Here is a 19,376-nt window from a genome sequence, read left to right as displayed (position 1 = left end):
CTTTTTCAAAATAGGTTTGAAAAAAGCAAACATTTTGGGTCATACTAAAGTATCTAGTCAAGCACTCTTCAGAGCACAAAACGTTAGAACATAGATCAAAAGCGTTTTAAAGTTTTGAACCACCAAAATATTGTTTGCAAATTATATTTAAATAAACTATCCATGGACACCGACACAGGTTGAGAAGGGGAGGAAGGGGAGCTAAGGGAAACTCAAACAGCAATGACAGGAGAATTTGAAAAAAGCGCTATTGTTTTCGGAGGAAATTGGGGGGGCATGGCCACTCGGCCCCCCATTCGTCGAAGGCCCAGTTATCAAAGGAAATACTAGCTATAGCAATGACCTCACGTCATTGCATGAGAAATTCAGACACTGATCCATTTGGATTAAATCAATCTGATCCATGTGGATTAAATCAATGCCACCTGGAGTGTCTGTCTGGTTCATGGACATATTATTATTATCGATTTTATGGGGTTTAATCTCATTTTCGAACATTTCTTTAGGAGACCAAAAAATAGCCAAAATGAGGCAGGAGGCCAAAGGTAAAACTTCGTAGCCAAACGTTCTTAAGAAAGGCCAGATTTCTCAAATTTGGCCTCCCAGTAGGCCAGTTGGCAACCCTGATCGACAGTCTAAAATTCATAGTCTCTCAGCTTCTCTCATTTCTACAGCCTCAATATTTCCAACACTAATCTCAGTTCCCTCCTTCTTATTTCTACAGTTTCTAACAAACCTCATCACAAGTGCTGTTACTCTTAGGAGTCTATGCAATGCACTAGAGCTGTCTATATCAATTATCTTAGCGATTCCTTTCTGTTCTTCAACATGCACAGATAATGTTGTTACCTTTTTTCTCTCTACCTCAATTCCATCTTGGTTCTCAATTTGAAATAGTTTGGGGCATCCTTGTTCCTTTTGACTCCACCACTTAGGTGCTTGCCACCATAACTCACTCTCCTTCAAATATTTAGCTGTTAGTCCTCTGGTTCCCAAGTCTGCGGGGTTTTCTACTCCTGGTAGGTGGCCCCACTCCTCTTTTTTACTTAAACTTAGAATTTCAATAACCCTGTGCTGCACAAAGGTTTTCCACTCATTGTTATTCTGAATCCAATACAAGGCGATTTTACTGTCTAACCAATATCGCACTGTATCAATATAATCTCTGACTGAATTGCTTGTCTGACTGCATCTACCAACGTAACTAAGATTCTTAAATGGCGCTACTCTTGTTTTGGTACATAGAATTTTGCTATGGACCCTTTTTATGGTTTCAATAACAAGATAAACCACAGCACAATATGATTTGTGGTTCGCATCGCCGAAACCCGTGTGCATCGCCGAAGGATGTTTTCAAGACTTCACCTTCAACTCCTGCTAAAATATTTCATGGCACTGAAACGTGACAAGCTTCTTGCACACCTTGTAACCATGTTTTCCGTCTAGAAAAGTTTTCTACAAGGAGAGGATCATCCCAGCCATAGGTCCCTTCTTTGTTGCAGCATAGTTTGTCTTTGCCACCTTCTCAACCTCAATTTGAAGAGTGTCAGTTTTAGCATCCCAAGGAATACCCAATACTTTTTTTTCTTCAAATCTCCTGTGATAATCCAACATGTTCTCTAACACTGGTCTCACTGCCACTGCCCTTGTCTTTCTTTTCAAACTCTCGTTTCTTTTCCACAATCAGTTCAGCTGTAAATCGTCCTTCTTTCATTCTCGTTCTCACCCTCTAATATAAACTGCAAGCTTGTTTAACTCTGCCTGCTCCAATCACTAAATCATCTACAAACAACCTCCCAGTTACCTCTCAGTTACCTCTCAGTCTGTTTCGGAGAACATCTGGATATGGTGTCTAAGAACTGCATAGAAAAAGAAAAGATGAGCTGTTAACTCCAAAGACAATCCTCTTGAAGCGAAACACTAATATCTGGGGTTCTGGGTCATAAATATCATCCACCCACAAAAAGCGTAAACAATCTCTGTCATTGTCACAGACCATGTCACAGTTGAGAAATGCTTTCTAAATATAACCTACAAATGCTACCTTGTTTGTCCTAAAGCGCAAAAGAATATCAAATAGCATGGGTGTTAAACTGGGTCCAACATGTAAACAGTCGTTTAACGAGACTGCTGATTTTCTGCTTTTGCGCGAAGCATCATACACAACTCTAACTTTAGTTGTTTATACATTATCTCAAACAACTGCATGATACACTATCAAAATAATGTATCTTAGTTGAACTTGAAGGATTTTCTAACTCTGCTACCTGCTCCATGATCCTTGACTGCAATTGTTCTTTGATCACTAGAACATAACTTTCTAAATTTGTAGGTCTTATGTTTTTTAAAATTGTCTTAATTTCCTGAGTTAACTCTTCAATTTACTTAAACTGATATCATAGTTTGTTTGTAATGGACCATGACCGACCTTCCATGGTAAACCTACAGAATACCTATCACCTGTGGTCTCAATATTGTCAATTAAACCTTATTGTACTTTATATGTTGTCCTAATAGCAATTGTTTCTTAATCCCAAAGCTTATCAATATTCTCACTCAAGTCAAGGAAACATTGACATTAAAATTAACATCAGATTGATAATTTATTTTCTCACCCTTTAATTGTCATGGAAGAGTCCATACCTTTCATGGAAATTCCACAAAGAATCTGATCCAATAAGATTCTCTATGTCCAGTGTCTCATCAAATCTACTAACATCTGTAAATGATGTCTTGTTAAGATGAGAAAATTATTCTTTATATTCTCAATATGCACATTAGCAGTGGAAGAAATGTGATCAGCAGCAAAAGCTTTTATTAACACCTCCTTGCCTTCTTTAAAAATAGGTAATAATGTAAACCTGTAAACATTTCGGTCTTTCATTTCACTCTCACTATTTCCAAATGCTTAAATTCCCAGTCTCCCCACTCGTATTGGTTCCAAACATAGCTTAGCAACAGCCTCGGCAGTAATGGATGTTTTTTACGTCCATTGTCAAACAACACCCTTACTCTACACTCTTTTCTTGCATTCACATTGGCTAAGGCTGTTTGCAGAGCTACCTTTTCCCCTGAACCGGCAGTATTCCCTACCCAGAAAATGGAATTAGGGTCTAAGCTGGGTATTTATGAAGCTGCTTGTGCTAACGAATCCCCTTTAACAGAAGTTACATTATCAATCTTCCTATTTAAACAAATAGCAACACGATGTCTTCCCCTACAGACCGAACAATTTACTATACTTTTGCATTGGAAACTACGATGGCCAGAAGCTGAACAATTAAGACACTTAGCATACTTTAGTAGAATGTTCTTACGATCTGTGGGGCTCTTGAATTTCTTGCAGCACTCGGCAGGATGCAATTCCGGACCAAAAAAACACATTTTTTTATATGATTTCCCAATAGCTAACGTTTTGAAGTTTACTTATTTGGGCAGCTTGATAACATTGGATAGAAAGTTTGTAACTGAAATCGAGAAAAGAATTGGGATTGCAAAGGAGTTTTTCAACAAGATGAATGCTGCATTTAAGAACAGGCAGCTAAAAGTGAAAACTAAGATCAGAGTATTAATATATTTTGTGTGGTCAGTTTTACTCTCTGATGCTTGGACAATTAGTGAATGCATGGAAGAAAGTATTAAATCAATGGAGATGTGGTTTTTGAGAATAATCGTTACATTACAATTTTAATGGCAGAGTTTTTAATAAAAAAGTTTTAAAAAAGGCAGGAGTAGAAAGAAGCATGATGAAAGCTATATGGAAAAGACAGCTGCAGTTTTTGGGACATGTGATGAGATCCGAAGAAATAGAAAATTTAGTGCTAACAGGAAAAATAAAGATTAGAAGAAGTTGTTGTGAACTAGTGTCAACAACGCTTTGGCCACATGTTCAATGCTACCATGTCATTGATCACATGTTTATCTGTTGACCTAAATCATAGTACCACTCTCCAGGGGGCTCGTCACCAGTCCACATTTATGCCTACGTAGAAGTAACGACAGAGTTGGAATGGATAGGTGTGTGATCGGTCAGAATAATAAACTCAAAGAAATGTAATATTCTCGCTCTCTGTGTTCTTTCTCAGCTTGCTTAAGCCCAAGAAACAATAGAAGTAAAGAAAGTTAAGGGCAGATGTACATTAGGAGATCAAACATGGATCAAAATATGTTCCAAGCATCATCATATAGCAGCTCTTTCTTAGCTTCAAGATGTGTTGCATCTAGATTGTGAGTCTGGTACCCAGGGTACTAGATTTGCAACTGTCGAAAAAAGTGCAAGCTATATCGTGCACAATTCTGCTTATTCATTGTGAAGAAATATGGAAGCATTTTATTCCAACATTGCACGGCTTACACCCTAATAATTTAAGAATAAATTAAAAACAATCTAGCCGCAAACTTTTGAAAAAACTCAACAACAGCCTGCCTGAACTTAAATTTTCTGGTTATTATAGAAAAAAACGTTTCTCGTAGATGGATTATTTTATGATACGGTATAGGCCTATGAAAGTGTAAAGACAAATAACGTCATAATCGGATTTTCATTGATGGAGAAAATGACGAAGAATAATATCTTTTAGGTCTTATTTTTTATTTCTTAACGGGAAAACAGCATAAAACATTTGGAGTCTTTAATGTCTAACAGATTCATTGAAGGTACATTCTGGTTGCATTTTCTCTGAAAAGTGTTTTAAAAAATGCAATTTTTTAAGTCTTTTCTTTCGACAAGATGATATGTTGAAAGATCATAGGCCTCCCAAAAATAGGAAACGTTTTATAATGAGCAAATTACTAACATAGAGCTAATTATTAGTAATATTATGATTGAACTGACATTAAAATCACCACAAGCAATCAGTGCCTGACAGACCGATAACCCCCAATTTTATTCGTTTGACCCCCTGTTTCTCAGAAAGTCTCCCTCAAACACTTGATCAACACTCAAATTCGTTATCTACGGCCAAAACTACATTAGAAAAAGTTGGTGTGGTAAATTCTCCGCTCAGGTGACAATCCTCCGGCCCGAGCCAGCATATACAAACGTAATAAGGTGAGGTAAGTCCGACTTCAAAAGGACGCCCCTGGCTAGACACAGCGGGAGTGGGAAGTGCGTTAAGCAAAAATTATATGAAGAAGGTTTGAGGCAACTCAACCGACACCAGCAGTGATATATAGGGGAGCGAAGATCGAAAAATTTCCGACGACATATCTATTTCAATCGTGGATTGATGCTACACATGCGAATTTACTTGTTAGTTTCCATTTGCAAGGTATAGGTCGAGTGGCCAACTGTACAATCCATTTTGCTATATCTTAGATGCATGTATATTTTCTCTCAAGGTGTTGCTGCCTTTATGCTGAGGGGACTATTCAAAACAAAAGACAAATAAATATTTCTGCAAGGATTAACTGGCTATTTTCAAACAATGCAACATAAAAATATCGATTAAAAGCAAAATTGCTAATAATAAAACATATAAAGCTAAGAAGATTATCATCAGCCAGTCGTTGAGAGTCCTAAAATTTTCCGACAAGCATATCACATTTTCCTACAAACAGGCACTGAGAGAGAGCGACACAACAAAATGTTTTACAGTTCCGTGCCGGGGGTGCTTCCCATTGTAATGCTTTACAATCAGTAAACTGTTGAAAGAATCACTAGGGGGCTACAGCCCCCTAGTCCCCTGCTATCGACGGCCCTTGCGGCTACTTCTAAGAATGTTTCCCATTTATTTATATGCGATTGTTACACTTTTTATGTCACGGCAGCAGTATGGAAAGTTGGTCTCTTGTGCACCAGATGCTTCAATTTTCCATTGCAGTTGTGCACCAGGCACCCTCATAAGGTGTGCACTAGTTTTGGCATGCATACAGTCTAACTACCTGAACAATACGACAATACAATAAAAAATACAACAAAACAGATACATACAATGCAAATCATTTTACAAACTTCCAGAATTAGGTCGAATTAGAAGCAAAGTTACAGGCTAATAGGACAAACCAATGAAAGATATTAGAAAAAGCGACAACCAGGGCCACAGATAGATTTTTATGGCCCTGGGTGCAAAATGAGTGATTAAAGGAAGTGGCTCCGTGCAATTTTCAAGAACCATGTCCTTTAGATAGATATAAAATACATTTTAGGATATTTCTTGCAGTTTTTTTTTGAAATTGTTTAAAATGTTTAATCATTTTGACATACCTTTCTTACGTTTGGTTATTTCCATTCTTCAAATGGATTTCAATACTTGAAGAGAACCTTGTTGTTACCCATCAAGGCACTGAGCTTCGCTTCGCTATTTCGCTCTCAGTGTGTACGCAGCCTTAAGCTGTCTTTTAGCACGGTTTTGCGGCTTTTTTACCCCCCCCCCCCTATAATAAGCCCCCTGTATTTTGAATCGATCAAAGTTGGCAAACTTTAACTCCTTTTGTGTTGTCTATTCAAATCATTTGAATCAAATGTCAATAGGGTTCTCTAACGCATTTATATAAGACTTCACAGCAGCAAGCGTCCCACCTGTCGGAGGAAAATCATTGAAAAAAACATTGCTGTTGTACATGTTTCCAACAGGGGAGACGTCATTATAACTTCCGTAGCCTATAAATAGCCTCGTACACAATAAGGGGATGACTTTCAAAACAGAATAAAAAATAGGCAGAAACGTTACTCTCGTTGGTTCTTTTGTTGTTTTTGAAGCCTGAGTCAACAATAGAATTCCTTAATTCCCCTTTAACCTCGATTTCATTAGACGAACGTAGCCATGAAAAATTATCATTCATTAATCAGATATAAACGAATTATAATACATAATTGAATTTGTTCACTATCATGGGGCATATTGTCTCAAATAAAGTTGTCTACTTTCATTCTTTTTTAAAATTTCCCCGACAGCTGCATGCTAAGCTTCGTATAAGTTAACGCATGCGCAAGTTTTTTCAGGCTTCACCTGATAGTCAGGAGTTCCCCTTCTGCCTAATTCCTATTCTGTGCTTTCAGCATCCTTTCAATGTGCTTGAATTTTGAATCGATCGAAGTTAGAATCGATCAAAGTTCACAAACTTAAAAGGACGGAGGTCAACTTTCCCAGAGCAGCGAGCGTCCTACCTGTCGAGTCAAGATAAATATTACCAAAAACTCATTATCTAGTCAAATTAGTGAAGTTGGAAGGAAAGCTGTGTCAAGATGCATTGTGGAAATGTTGTTGTTTTTTTCTTGGCCATTTGCATTGGGAGATTGACAGGTAACGATTTTTAACAGTAGAAATTGTCAACAACTTTCCTTTCTTCTATTTATCAACAGTCACTCTCTCTTTATTCTAATCTACAACGCACATATCACAACAACCGAAGACACTGTTAGCAAAAACTATATTGGCCTAACAGTAGGAACCTTCAAACAACGATTTACACAACACCAACTCTCATTCTGCAACCGTAAACCGTAAATATTGTTTTTTTGGTCAAATTGCCACTGAGAAAAAGTTTAATGTTCTACAACTTGCATATCAGGGTACAAGTGCTCAATCTGAAAATAGCTTTTGAGGGTGGTTTTAAAGCTGAGTCTGCCTCTAGTTTTATTCAGCAAGGCCAATTGCGCAAGACAACAATGTTTCATGAAAAGTGACCACAATGATCAGTGTTATTACTTTCTGATATGTTATAGTGTGATACCCAAACAGGACTGGGTACACTTACCTTTGGGCATTTCTTGCACTGTTACAAGTACCCACTCCAAAAAAGCTTTTCGAGACACTTTCAAAGTCAAATACGCATTTCATTTAAATCAGCATATTTAATTATGTAATTGCATCAAAAACGCAGTTTGAGCACCCTAGTTTGAAAACTAGAGGGCTCAGGGCCGGATTAACCCAAGGGCTGACTAGGCCATGGCTTAGGTCCCGCGGTTTCTAGGGCCCCGCGCCAAACAATATAAAATTTTTGAACAATTATAAAAAATTTGACCCAAAGTAAATTTTTTGATCCATAATCCATAGACAGCCTCACTGGAATAGAACGTAGAAGCAGGACCTTTGACAGAAATTATAAATGTTTGTGATGCGCAAGAAATGTTTTGGTTGTACAAAACTTAAAAATGGCTATGAATAAAAGCAACAATTTGAGTGTACTGAAGCTTTTAGTCTGATACCCTCCCAGATTGCAAATGCCTATTGAAGATGTTTTAATGGTCCAGCATTCCCGGAGGAAGTACTCATTGAACTGATGAAGACTGCGACACGTTCAATCGGATTCAGCTTAAATTCTGTAAGGTTGGTGCCGCTATGGGTAGCCCTATGGGATCTGCCTTGGCTAATATCTTTGTTGGCGCTTGTTTGACTGCGACAAAAGCAAGGAGTTTATTTTCGTTATTTGGATGACACATGCGATTTTCAGATCAGAGGCTGAATGTGATGATTTTCTAAAACGCTTTGATTGTCTTAATTGATAATTGATATATTCTGTTAGTAAAGGCTTTAAGTGCAATCTGAATACAGAATCAAAATTGAGTTATTGTTATTGGAAATTCATGCCTTGCACCTCCCGCACCCTTTGTTCCCCTCCCAGCTCCCAAAAATCCTTAAATTTGTGTCCCTGCAGCCAGTATAAATAAATTATGGTCAAATTATGAAGGAATTCAAGTTTTATGGGCAACAAACCTTGTTGTCGTCATAAATTAAGTGCATTAATTTTATTTATATACGCAACTTGCTAACTTAGGTTTGAATATTTGCTGGACATGAACCATTTAAAAAGACTGGCATCTTTTCTTCTAGAATGCAGAAGTGGCTGGAAGACATCAAAGAATGGCTATTTCATCTACAAGGCAACCAGGGATGCTAGCCTGTCTGAGACATTAAAGGTCAACGGCACATTTTCTGTCAAGCAATACAGCCGAAACCACAATGCTTTCCTTACAGTAGAAGATTCGAGTGGAAATTTTGTCGTTCAAGTCTCTTTTGATAATGGTAATTATGGCTATTTCATCTACAAGGCAACGCTATTTAATCTGATCATTCATTCTTTCGAACGGTGCAGTTTGTCAACAGGTCAAGAAAGACAGTTTTGGACCCCTGATCAAATCTCCCGTATCTAGAAAATTTTAGACTCTTAAATCCTGCATGGTGCACGATTTGCAGCTCATATAAATGTTTAAATTGCAACTATCTTTTAACTCATAAACTATCAAAAAATTGAAAAATTAGATCGAACAACACTTCTCATCCTCATTTGTTAAAGGCATTGCTTGACATAGCAAGTTGAAAATCATGTCATTGGCTGCCTAAAAGAAACAACAATAGCAAGAAATCTGTTGCGCTTCTTCTAGATAAAAACGAACTGTCTATTTACTGTCTATAAAAACTGTCTATAAAAAATAAACCACAAAACAGAACCCTTTTATTGAGGGAAACCCTTTTTATTGCTACTGAGAGTCCCTTCTTGAAAATATCCATAATTTTTGCACTTTCACGTACTTCAAACTCTTTGCTAAGGCCTTAGGGGCTTTAAAGAACGGAAGTTTATAACAAAGTAAAAATTATATTAAAAATCGGGCAGAGAAGTATTCTCTCTGAAGTTGGGATACTCAGTGTCCACTTTACAGAATTTCAAATTTTCCCATCGTACTGTTTTATTTCTTATATGCAAGAAAGTATTTTAAGTTAAGCTTTTGCAATAAGTAACATGGACATTGCAGTACCATTTAAGCTAAGCTGCCGATGCTTGTGCTCATGTTTGTACGAAAACCATGAGAAGAAAAGCACTATTATTTTCTTCTTGAGGAATTATAATGGCTCGATGTGATTTTTAAGATGCTTCTTTGCGTTAAAAATCAGTCTGATGTAATAGGAAATTTTCAGACTAAACAGTTTATACGAATTCAGACAAGTTGTTTTAATGTCATGTATTGATTAGCTAACGATCGTATTTCCTCGAATGAGTTCCCGATGAAAGTGACGATTCATCTCATATTGTGACAGAGGCTGCCTTTGAAGAACATCCGAGGGAGATGACAGCAAACGACTTTTATCCCCTTAAACCCACCACTGAGACGATTAATAAATACAAAATCTTTTTTAATGCATATATCTTCATGATATTCTTCGTTATTTCAAAAATAATCAAATTCTAGGATGGTCGATGATTGCAAGAAAACCCAGTTGGTATTCTAGTCCTCTCAATTCATGGAAGGCGATGCCAACAACAAACTTTGGGTTTCCATTTTTCTTCGAAATAATTTGCACTCAAAAGAACCAATCTTCAAGATATTTGAAAAAGGTAGATGTACGTGTTTCGCACGGCGAACAAATGACGCACACATTGGAATCATACGAAGATTCAACATGGAATTTAGAAAATGCGACAATTTACCTTGGTGGATACAATAGAGAATATTTGCGAACTGGTGATTTCTTCGAAGGCTGCATTTCTGGTGTGATGTTTCAAGGCATTGACATTATCGGCAAATATTTCCAGCAATATCCAAGCAACAAAAATCCAGTGAGAGGCAGTCGGGTCGTTGGTGCATTCAGTAATGTGTCTCAAATTTGCGACGACAAGAGCGCAAGTTCACTAGGTAGGCCATTTCATGAAATATGTAATACTTATTGACTGAACTTAAGAAACAGAGCAAAATCTTTAAATAGAATTGAAGGAACCCTAGAAAAAGCCGAGGATAGAGTTTTACAATTGTGACTTATTTTTATGTTTAGCCAATCAATAAGTGTGTGAGTGTTATCATACTCACTGATTTGCCAATAGTTGATGTAGCGTCCTACATTAAACATTTGTGTTAAGAATAACTTAGACTGCCTATAACGTACTTCTGTTATATTGCACACTGCTCATAGCTTGGTTTTTTACAAATTATTTTTACCCAGAACGCAGTGTACTTTGGATAAAACACACTTAATCTGATTGTACTGTAATTCTTTAATAAGCATAAATCAGATCAGATAAATAAATGAAAGAGGATATCACCCAAATCAGTTCTGTGCATATGTACATTAATAATTGTGAAGATCGTAATATATATACAGATTCTTAAAATTATTCATCATTCTTCTATAGCAAAGATCCCATGCTGGAAAACTGACGGAAAATGTTTTCTCTCCTACAAAATGACGCCTGTGAATTCAATTGGTGTTATTTTAAATATCACAATGAAGTACTCGACGACAATATTCAGCCAGAAGAATAACATGCTATTTGTTATTGCAAATGAACATTTCAAATTGGGACTATCGGTTGAAAAAGGTAAAGTGCTATTTATTGGGTCGTTTGGAAATGTAATTTTTTTAAATTGGAAAAAAATCATTGAAAATGGTTCTCATTTGCCAATGTGGATACTATTCGCGGCATTGAAATCGAATTGAGTTAGTTATGAATAGGCTTCAGTATACAAAATGCAGTGTGAATTTAAGTAAATGTTTCGTCATTTTGCTACCTTGTCCAGCTTTGTTAAGTTTTCTTTGATCTCGCTCTAAAATGTACCGTGTGCAGTATTTAATTCGGTTTTGTTCTTAACCGAAGTTGAAGCTTCTATAGGCTGAGTCTCACAAGATCAAGCAAATTTTTTAACTTCACTTTTCTGCACTTTTGATTTTCTTATTAGGATGTTCTTGCCCTGTACACTATAATTACAGAACAATTGCCTCTGTATTATATACGTAAACACGTGGACAGGCAGCATGTGAAATGATGTTGGATTATATAAACCTGTCTTAAATCATTCAGACTTGTAGGCTTGAGCTCCCTTGACTTATTTTTAGGGGAGGGAGGGTTGAAAATATTTTACGGCTAGATATCACAGCAAATTTTCGTTATTCGATAAGTGACAAATCAAAAGTGCTCTTTAAACAAAAGTATCTTCTACTGCTTTACGTGTACATTGTTACCTTTTTAAAAAATTTTCAAGATTTCATTTAAAGTTTCAGCCATCTATGCAGTTTGATTTTAGTTATTTTGTAAGACTTCTTCCTATTCAATATTTTATTTTGCCATTAGCCTTCAAATAGCACCAATGAAAGCAGAAACGGTTTTGCTTACGATCTTTGAAGTGCCTTTTGTAGATACAACTATCCAGCCTCTCACATTTTCTATTACCATAATTTCATGTGAATGAGAATAATGCATTATATTTTTTATATATTTAGATGATCTCCAAGCAACATATGCCGGCAAAACTTCATTTTCATCATCAAAATCTGAAATTCTTGGCTTAAACTCAGGAGCAGTTATCACTCAAGAGATTTTAATCATGCGAGATTCAAAGTTTGAATGGCCGTATCTCTATTACGCTCAGACCCCCACGTATTACAATAGAAACAGATTACTAGGCGTTCCGAATTTTGCCAATCTAACAGTTCATGTTGGCGGGATCAATAATATGGTTCATGATTTCTTCGACAATTGCATCCACAGCGCTTTCATCAATGGTTTTGATGTTGTTGGTGCCTACCTGAGGGGAGGAAGTCAAAAAAATTTCACCAAAGAATGCTTGTTGGAAACTACAGCAACTCCTACAAAGTCATCTCCTTCAAAGTCAAATTCTACAACATTATCTCCTTCAAAGGCTACTTATTTTAGATCAACTCCTTCAAAGTCAACTTCTACAACATTATCTCCTTCAAAGGCTACTTCTTTAAGATCAACTCCTTCAAAGTCAACTTCTACAACATTATCTCCTTCAAAGGCTACTTCTTTAAGATCAACTCCTTCAAAGTCAACTTCTACAATGTTAACTCCTTCAAAGCCTACCCCTTCAAGATCAACTCCTATAACGTCAACTCCTACAAAGCAAGGTGTAAGCAGTGCCAACTTCAGAGAAACAGCAACTTCCTTGCTTCTTTCTATGCTTGGAGTTGCTTTCTTTGGAATGTAATTGCTTGATTTCTTGATTTTGTTACTTTGTCCTAATTCTAAAAGATATCCAATTTCTACTTTTCCAATTTGACCTACTTTTCTTTGATTTTCAGACTGCCCCTATAGATATTATATATTAACTAGATTACCAAAAATTCTTTGACATTTTATCTACCCCAGCTACTCAAAAGCAAAGAAGCTTTGTTGGGAATATTACTTCTACGGAAAATTTGGCACTTGAAACTCTACTTACGTGCATTGAAATTAGGGTACCTGTTGTAGTAACAGATAAAAGCAAAATCGACTACGATAATTATTTGTGAAACTGTTGTTTTTTTAAGTTAAGAAGACAACAGCAAGCTTTATCAACCAAATTAAATAAACAAAAAATGTTTATTCAATGTTCTTTAGACTACTTCGCTACTTACGCTGATAATATTGCTGCTAAGAGGTAGAAATTTAGATATAACGGGTAAATAAGCTGTCAAGATATATTTATCGTTTTTCATTTATCGCTGTAATGAACGTTTTGCTTTTGCTTATCATGAGCATTTAGGCCAGTTTGATAATGACATTGTAGTGGGTTAGCCCAATCATCCTTGCTTTGACTTTATCATTTGATGCTGTTGGTAATCATCTTTCTCTAATTTAGCAGTTGTATTTAGATGTAAGAAAGTAATGGTTTTGCTGCAATTTATGTTATAAAGAAGCTTAAACTACTCATGCACGTATAAAACTTAGGCTTATTCATTGCACGAAATTCAAGGGACAGAATAATTGCTTTCAAAGTTCCTTCATCGAAGTTTTGCTATCATTTGTCATTCTGCTTGATAGTAAGGGGGGGGGGGAGGGCTCCTCATTCCATTTTACTGCCCCTGTATTTTTCATCTATTTGAGTATCTTATTATTGGGGCTTTCAAGAATAATGTTTTTTAAATAGGGAATAAATGGAGATAGCAAATTTTTTGACAATAAATAGCTTCAAATAATTTTTCTCGGGATCTGGGACCAGACAATCTAAACGCTCAGCGCCCAATTTTTATAAACATTAACAATAAAAATAGAAGAAAAAAGTAAAAGAAGTCCTAGCAGCTGATATTTCCAACTGAACAAAACAATTTTTCTTGACGAAACTCATAGCTACAGCAAACAGCGTTTACGGAACAACGGAATTTGGAAATAGTTCGTTGTGAATTAATGAAATTTGGCAATTTTTCGACAAAACGACGGAATTCTTCCTGCTAGCCGGAGGCGGATTTGTTTGATAAAAGGCCATGCAATACGAATTTTATAAGTTTTTACAGATTTTTCAAATTCTTCACCTGTCTTCACGAAATCTAGTCTGACTTTTAATTTGTCTATGAATGTGAAATTTAAAAAAGAAAACCAGGTAAATTTTGGAACCTGGCTTATCACTAAAAAATTTTGTGAATCGACAGATTTCTACCCCTAATGATGTCCCCCACTTTAAGCGTTAGAGGTAAAAACGTAGCAACCATCAAAAGCAGCGATTTTTATAAAAGTTTAAAGCTATTGACAAAGTAAAACCTTTTGTCTTTTCTCACGTTGTTTTCTTGTGGCTTGATTTCATGGCCTTTGTCTAGGATTAGAAATAATTTATTTCTAGTTACCGTACAGAGCCATAATTCCGCACAAAATTGTTTAGACAAATTCAAATGTTTGCAATTTTCTACTTTGCCCTTCGAAACTCGAATCCCTCCTTATTCTCTACCAATTCAATGTTGGGTTAGTGTGTGCTTCATAACATTAATTTAACATTAAATCGGGAGCGGGGAAAAGTTATTTTTGAAAGGAAAAACAAATTATCGACTTCTCTTGAAAAGTTTCAACTATCTTTTGCTAAGATTTCAGGCTTTATCAACTGCAGCTAGTAACTTCTCCTCCATGCTATCTGACTATCTGATTAGCAAAATCACATGACCAAGCGTCTTTATTTTGGCAATTTGAACACTTCAGTAGACTCTTTGAATAATAGCTCCAGGTGCCTTCAAAAGATTGTGCAGTGTGAGAACAGCATACGTGTTGACGTCATTGGGAAACCGCTACCATTCATGAGTGCCACAAGGCTTGTTTCTGGGCACTTGCTTCAGCAGGTGTTTTCAAAAGTGTGCAGCATCAATGCCTTTTGAATTCGAAATCTTGAATTGCTCGACACAATCAATGCCTTTTTATGCCTCCCAGAAATACTTTCAATGGAAATTTGTTTAATTATTTGAGAAACACGTTGATTCTCTATTGTATATTTGTTTATTTCAATATTACTCGCGTCATCATCAGTTATCTATCTATATGCCCATAAAGAGTTCTAAAGTGATGACGTTACAAAAATTTATTTTGAGAATATTTGAATTCGGATCCCATAGCTTGAAAGAGCATCATTAAATACCTCTAAACTTGAAACATTAGTCAAATGTGTTATGAATTGGCTGAGATATGGCCACATGTGTATTGGCTCTTTCCCCTTTGAATGTGAATTGTCTCTCTTCATAACTTTATGAGCAGAGCGAAAATAAAAGTAATTCGTTAGCGAACTTCAAACATTTCATTGGGAAGATCTCAACTGGTTTTAGACATACTTGACTAATTTTGCTTATTTGGAAGTATTTCGTGGTGATCCTTTATGTTATGTGATTAAAACTGAAAAATTCTAAAATTCGAACAAGTGGAAAATTCAATGAACAAGTGAATAAAAACAGGAAAATGAAAAGGCTAAAAATTAAATAGAATCCCACAATAGAATTCCATAATAACTGGTCGTCTTTGACTGTAACATATTATCTAGCTTTCAAGCCCCCTCCCCTAAGCTTTGACATTCCTGCAGATCCTTGTTATATTTACGAGCAATGGCAGATTCATTTCCTTCTAAGATAATGCAGGGCCTTTTTCAACATACTAATTAGGGGGCGATTGCCCCTTTATCTTCAGTGAATTTCCATTGTTTTAAACAAAGGTTTGCCCCCATAGCCAATTTGATTTCAAAAATACTATGGGAAAACGATCGAAAGTTTAACATCGGGAAATAAACTGTCGATAGCCTCTAAGGATATCATCAAATCATCAATTGACCAAAATCAACAAGATCTCTCTTACATCCAATGACCATTTTTTTCATGATTTGATACTAAACTGAACTTCACCAGTTAATACTTTTCGCAAAACTATCGTTTAGAGTTGTCGCTTTTTGGGTTGGATGTAAGAGAGATCTTGTTGATTTTGGTCAATTGATGATTTGATGATATCCTTAGAGGCTATCGACAGTTTATTTCCCGATGTTAAACTTTCGATCGTTTTCCCATAGTATTTTTGAAATCAAATTGGCTATGGGGGCAAACCTTTGTTTAAAACAATGGAAATTCATTGAAGATAAAGGGGCAATCGCCCCCTAATTAGTATGTTGAAAAAGGCCCTGCATTATCTTAGAAGGAAATGAATCTGCCACTGCTCGTAAATATAACAAGGATCTGCAGGAATGTCAAAGCTTAAGCAGGGGGAGGGGGCTTGAAAGCTAGATAACATGTTACAGTCAAAGACGACCAGTTATTATGGAATTCTATTGTGGGATTCTATTTAATTTTTAGCCTTTTCATTTTCCTGTTTTTATTCACTTGTTCATTGAATTTTCCACTTGTTCGAATTTTAGAATTTTTCAGTTTTAATCACATAACATAAAAGATCACCACGAAACACTTCCAAATAAGCAAAATTAGTCAAGTATGTCTAAAACCAGTTGAGATCTTCCCAATGAAATGTTTGAAGTTCCGTAACGAATTACTTTTATTTTCGCTCTGTTCATAAAGTTATGAAGAGAGACCAAAATGCAAAGGGGAAAGAGGCAATACACATATGGCCATATCTCAGCCAATTCATAACACATTTGACTAATGTTTCAAGTTTAGAGGTATTTAATGATGCTCTTTCAAGCTATGGGATCCGAATTCAAATATTCTCAAAATAAATTTTTGTAACGTCATCACTTTAGAACTCTTTATGGGCATATAGATAGATAACTGATGATGACGCGAGTAATATTGAAATAAACAAATATACAATAGAGAATCAACGTGTTTCTCAAATAATTAAACAAATTTCCATTGAAAGTATTTCTGGGAGGCATAAAAAGGCATTGATTGTGTGGAGCAATTCAAGATTTTGAATTCAAAAGGCATTGATGCTGCACACTTTTGAAAACACCTGCTGAAGCAAGTGCCCAGAAACAAGCCTTGTGGCACTCATGAATGGTAGCGGTTTCCCAATGACGTCAACACGTATGCTGTTCTCACACTGCACAATCTTTTGAAGGCACCTGGAGCTATTATTTAAAGAGTCTACTGAAGTGTTCAAATTGCCAAAATAAAGACGCTTGGTCATGTGATTTTGCTAATCAGATAGCAAGGAGGAGAAGTTACTAGCTGCAGTTGATAAAGCCTGAAATCTTAGCAAAAGATAGTTGAAACTTTTCAAGAGAAGTCGTTTTTTTTTGTTTTTCCTTTCAAAAATAACTTTTCCTCGCTCCCAATTCAATGTTAAATTAATGTTATGAGGCACACACTAACCCAACATTGAATTGGTAGAGAATAAGGAGGGATTCGAGTTTCGAAGGGCAAAGTAGAAAATTGCAAACATTTGAATTTGTCTCAACAATTTTGTGCGGAATTATGGCTCTGTAAGGCAACTAGAAATAAATTATTTCTAATCCTAGACAAAGGCCATGAAATCAAGCTAGAAGAAAACAACGTGAGAAAAGACAAAAAGTTTTACTTTGTCAATAGCTTTAAACTTTTATAAAAATCGCTGCTTTTGATGGTTGCTACGTTTTTACCTTTAACACTTAAAGTGGGGGACATCATTAGGGGTAGAAATCCGTCGATTCACAATTTTTTAATATAAATCGGCTGTTCCCTGTTTCAAAATTGACCTGGTTTTCTTTTCTAAATTTCAAATTCATAGACAAATTAAAAGTCAGACTAGATTTCATGAAGACAGGTGAAGAATTTGAAAAATCTGTAAAACCTTATAAAATTCGTATTGCATGGCCTTTTATCAAACAAATCCGCCTCCGGCTAGCAGGAAGAATTCCGTCGTTTTGTCGAAAAATTGCCAAATTTCATTAATTTACAACGAACTATCTCCAAATTTCGTTGTTCCGTAAACCCTGTTTGCTGTAGCTATGAGTTTCGTCAAGAAAAATTGTTTTGTTCAGTTGGAAATATCAGCTGCTAGGACTTCTTTTACTTTTTTCTTCTATTTTTATTGTTAATGTTTATAAAAATTGGGCGCTGAGCGTTTAGATTGTCTGGTCCCAGATCCCGAGAAAAATTATTTGAAGCTATTTATTGTCAAAAAATTTGCTATCTCCATTTATTCCCTATTTAAAAAAACATTATTCTTGAAATAAATGAAAGCCCCAATAATAAGATACTCAAATAGATGAAAAATACAGGGGCAGTAAAATGGAATGAGGAGCCCTCCCCCCCTTACTATCAAGCAGAATGACAAATGATAGCAAAACTTCGATGAAGGAACTTTGAAAGCAATTATTCTGTCCCTTGAATTTCGTGCAAAAAATAAGCATAAGTTATATACGTGCATGAGTAGTTTAAGCTTCTTTATAACATAAATTGCAGCAAAACCATTACTTTTTTACATCTAAATACAACTGCTAAATTAGAGAAAGATGATTACCAACAGCATCAAATGATAAAGTCAAAGCAAGGATGATTGGGCTAACCCACTACAATGTCATTATCAAACTGGCCTAAATGCTCATGATAAGCAAAAGCAAAACGTTCATTACAGCGATAAATGAAAAACGATAAATATATTGTGACAGCTTATTTACCCGTTATATCTAAATTTCTACCTCTTAGCAGCAATATTATCAGCGTAAGTAGCGAAGTAGTCTAAAGAACATTGAATAAACATTTTTTGTTTATTTAATTTGGTTGATAAAGCTTGCTGTTGTCTTCTTAACTTAAAAAAACAACAGTTTCACAAATAATCGTCGTGGTCGATTTTGCTTTTATCTGTTACTACAACAGGTACCCTAATTTCAATGCACGTAAGTAGAGTTTCAAGTGCCAAATTTTCCGTAGAAGTAATATTCCCAACAAAGCTTCTTTGCTTTTGAGTAGCTGGGGTAGATAAAATGTCAAAGAATTTTTGGTAATCTAGTTAATATATAATATCTATAGGGGCAGTCTGAAAATCAAAGAAAAGTAGGTCAAATTGGAAAAGTAGAAATTGGATATCTTTTAGAATTAGGCCAAAGTAACAAAATCAAGAAATCAAGCAATTACATTCCAAAGAAAGCAACTCCAAGCATAGAAAGAAGCAAGGAAGTTGCTGTTTCTCTGAAGTTGGCACTGCTTACACCTTGCTTTGTAGGAGTTGACGTTATAGGAGTTGATCTTGAAGGGGTAGGCTTTGAAGGAGTTAACATTGTAGAAGTTGACTTTGAAGGAGTTGATCTTAAAGAAGTAGCCTTTGAAGGAGAT

At 35.8% G+C, this 19,376-nt stretch overlaps 1 protein-coding gene across 1 annotated transcript in view; it reads left to right on the top strand.

Moving 5' to 3' along the window:
• LOC135685681 (uncharacterized) overlaps positions 1 to 13,663 on the top strand; it is a 106,780-nt gene extending 93,117 nt beyond the window's left edge. Inside the window, exons 4-7 of the mRNA XM_089110649.1 lie at positions 8,775 to 8,966; positions 10,130 to 10,573; positions 11,068 to 11,253; positions 12,153 to 13,663. Coding sequence (XP_088966775.1) covers positions 8,775 to 8,966; positions 10,130 to 10,573; positions 11,068 to 11,253; positions 12,153 to 12,880 — 1,550 coding nt within the window. The 3' untranslated portion in view covers positions 12,881 to 13,663. The remainder of the gene's footprint in view (positions 1 to 8,774; positions 8,967 to 10,129; positions 10,574 to 11,067; positions 11,254 to 12,152) is intronic.
• The last annotated feature ends 5,713 nt before the right edge of the window (positions 13,664 to 19,376 follow it).

Source organism: Rhopilema esculentum, chromosome 10, assembly GCF_057945365.1.
Source record: "Rhopilema esculentum isolate cy_ngs chromosome 10, ASM5794536v1, whole genome shotgun sequence".
In the NCBI taxonomy this organism is placed as follows: Eukaryota; Metazoa; Cnidaria; class Scyphozoa; order Rhizostomeae; family Rhizostomatidae; genus Rhopilema; species Rhopilema esculentum.
Note: the sequence above shows the minus strand (reverse complement) of the source record. Positions and strands in the feature narration are given on the sequence as shown.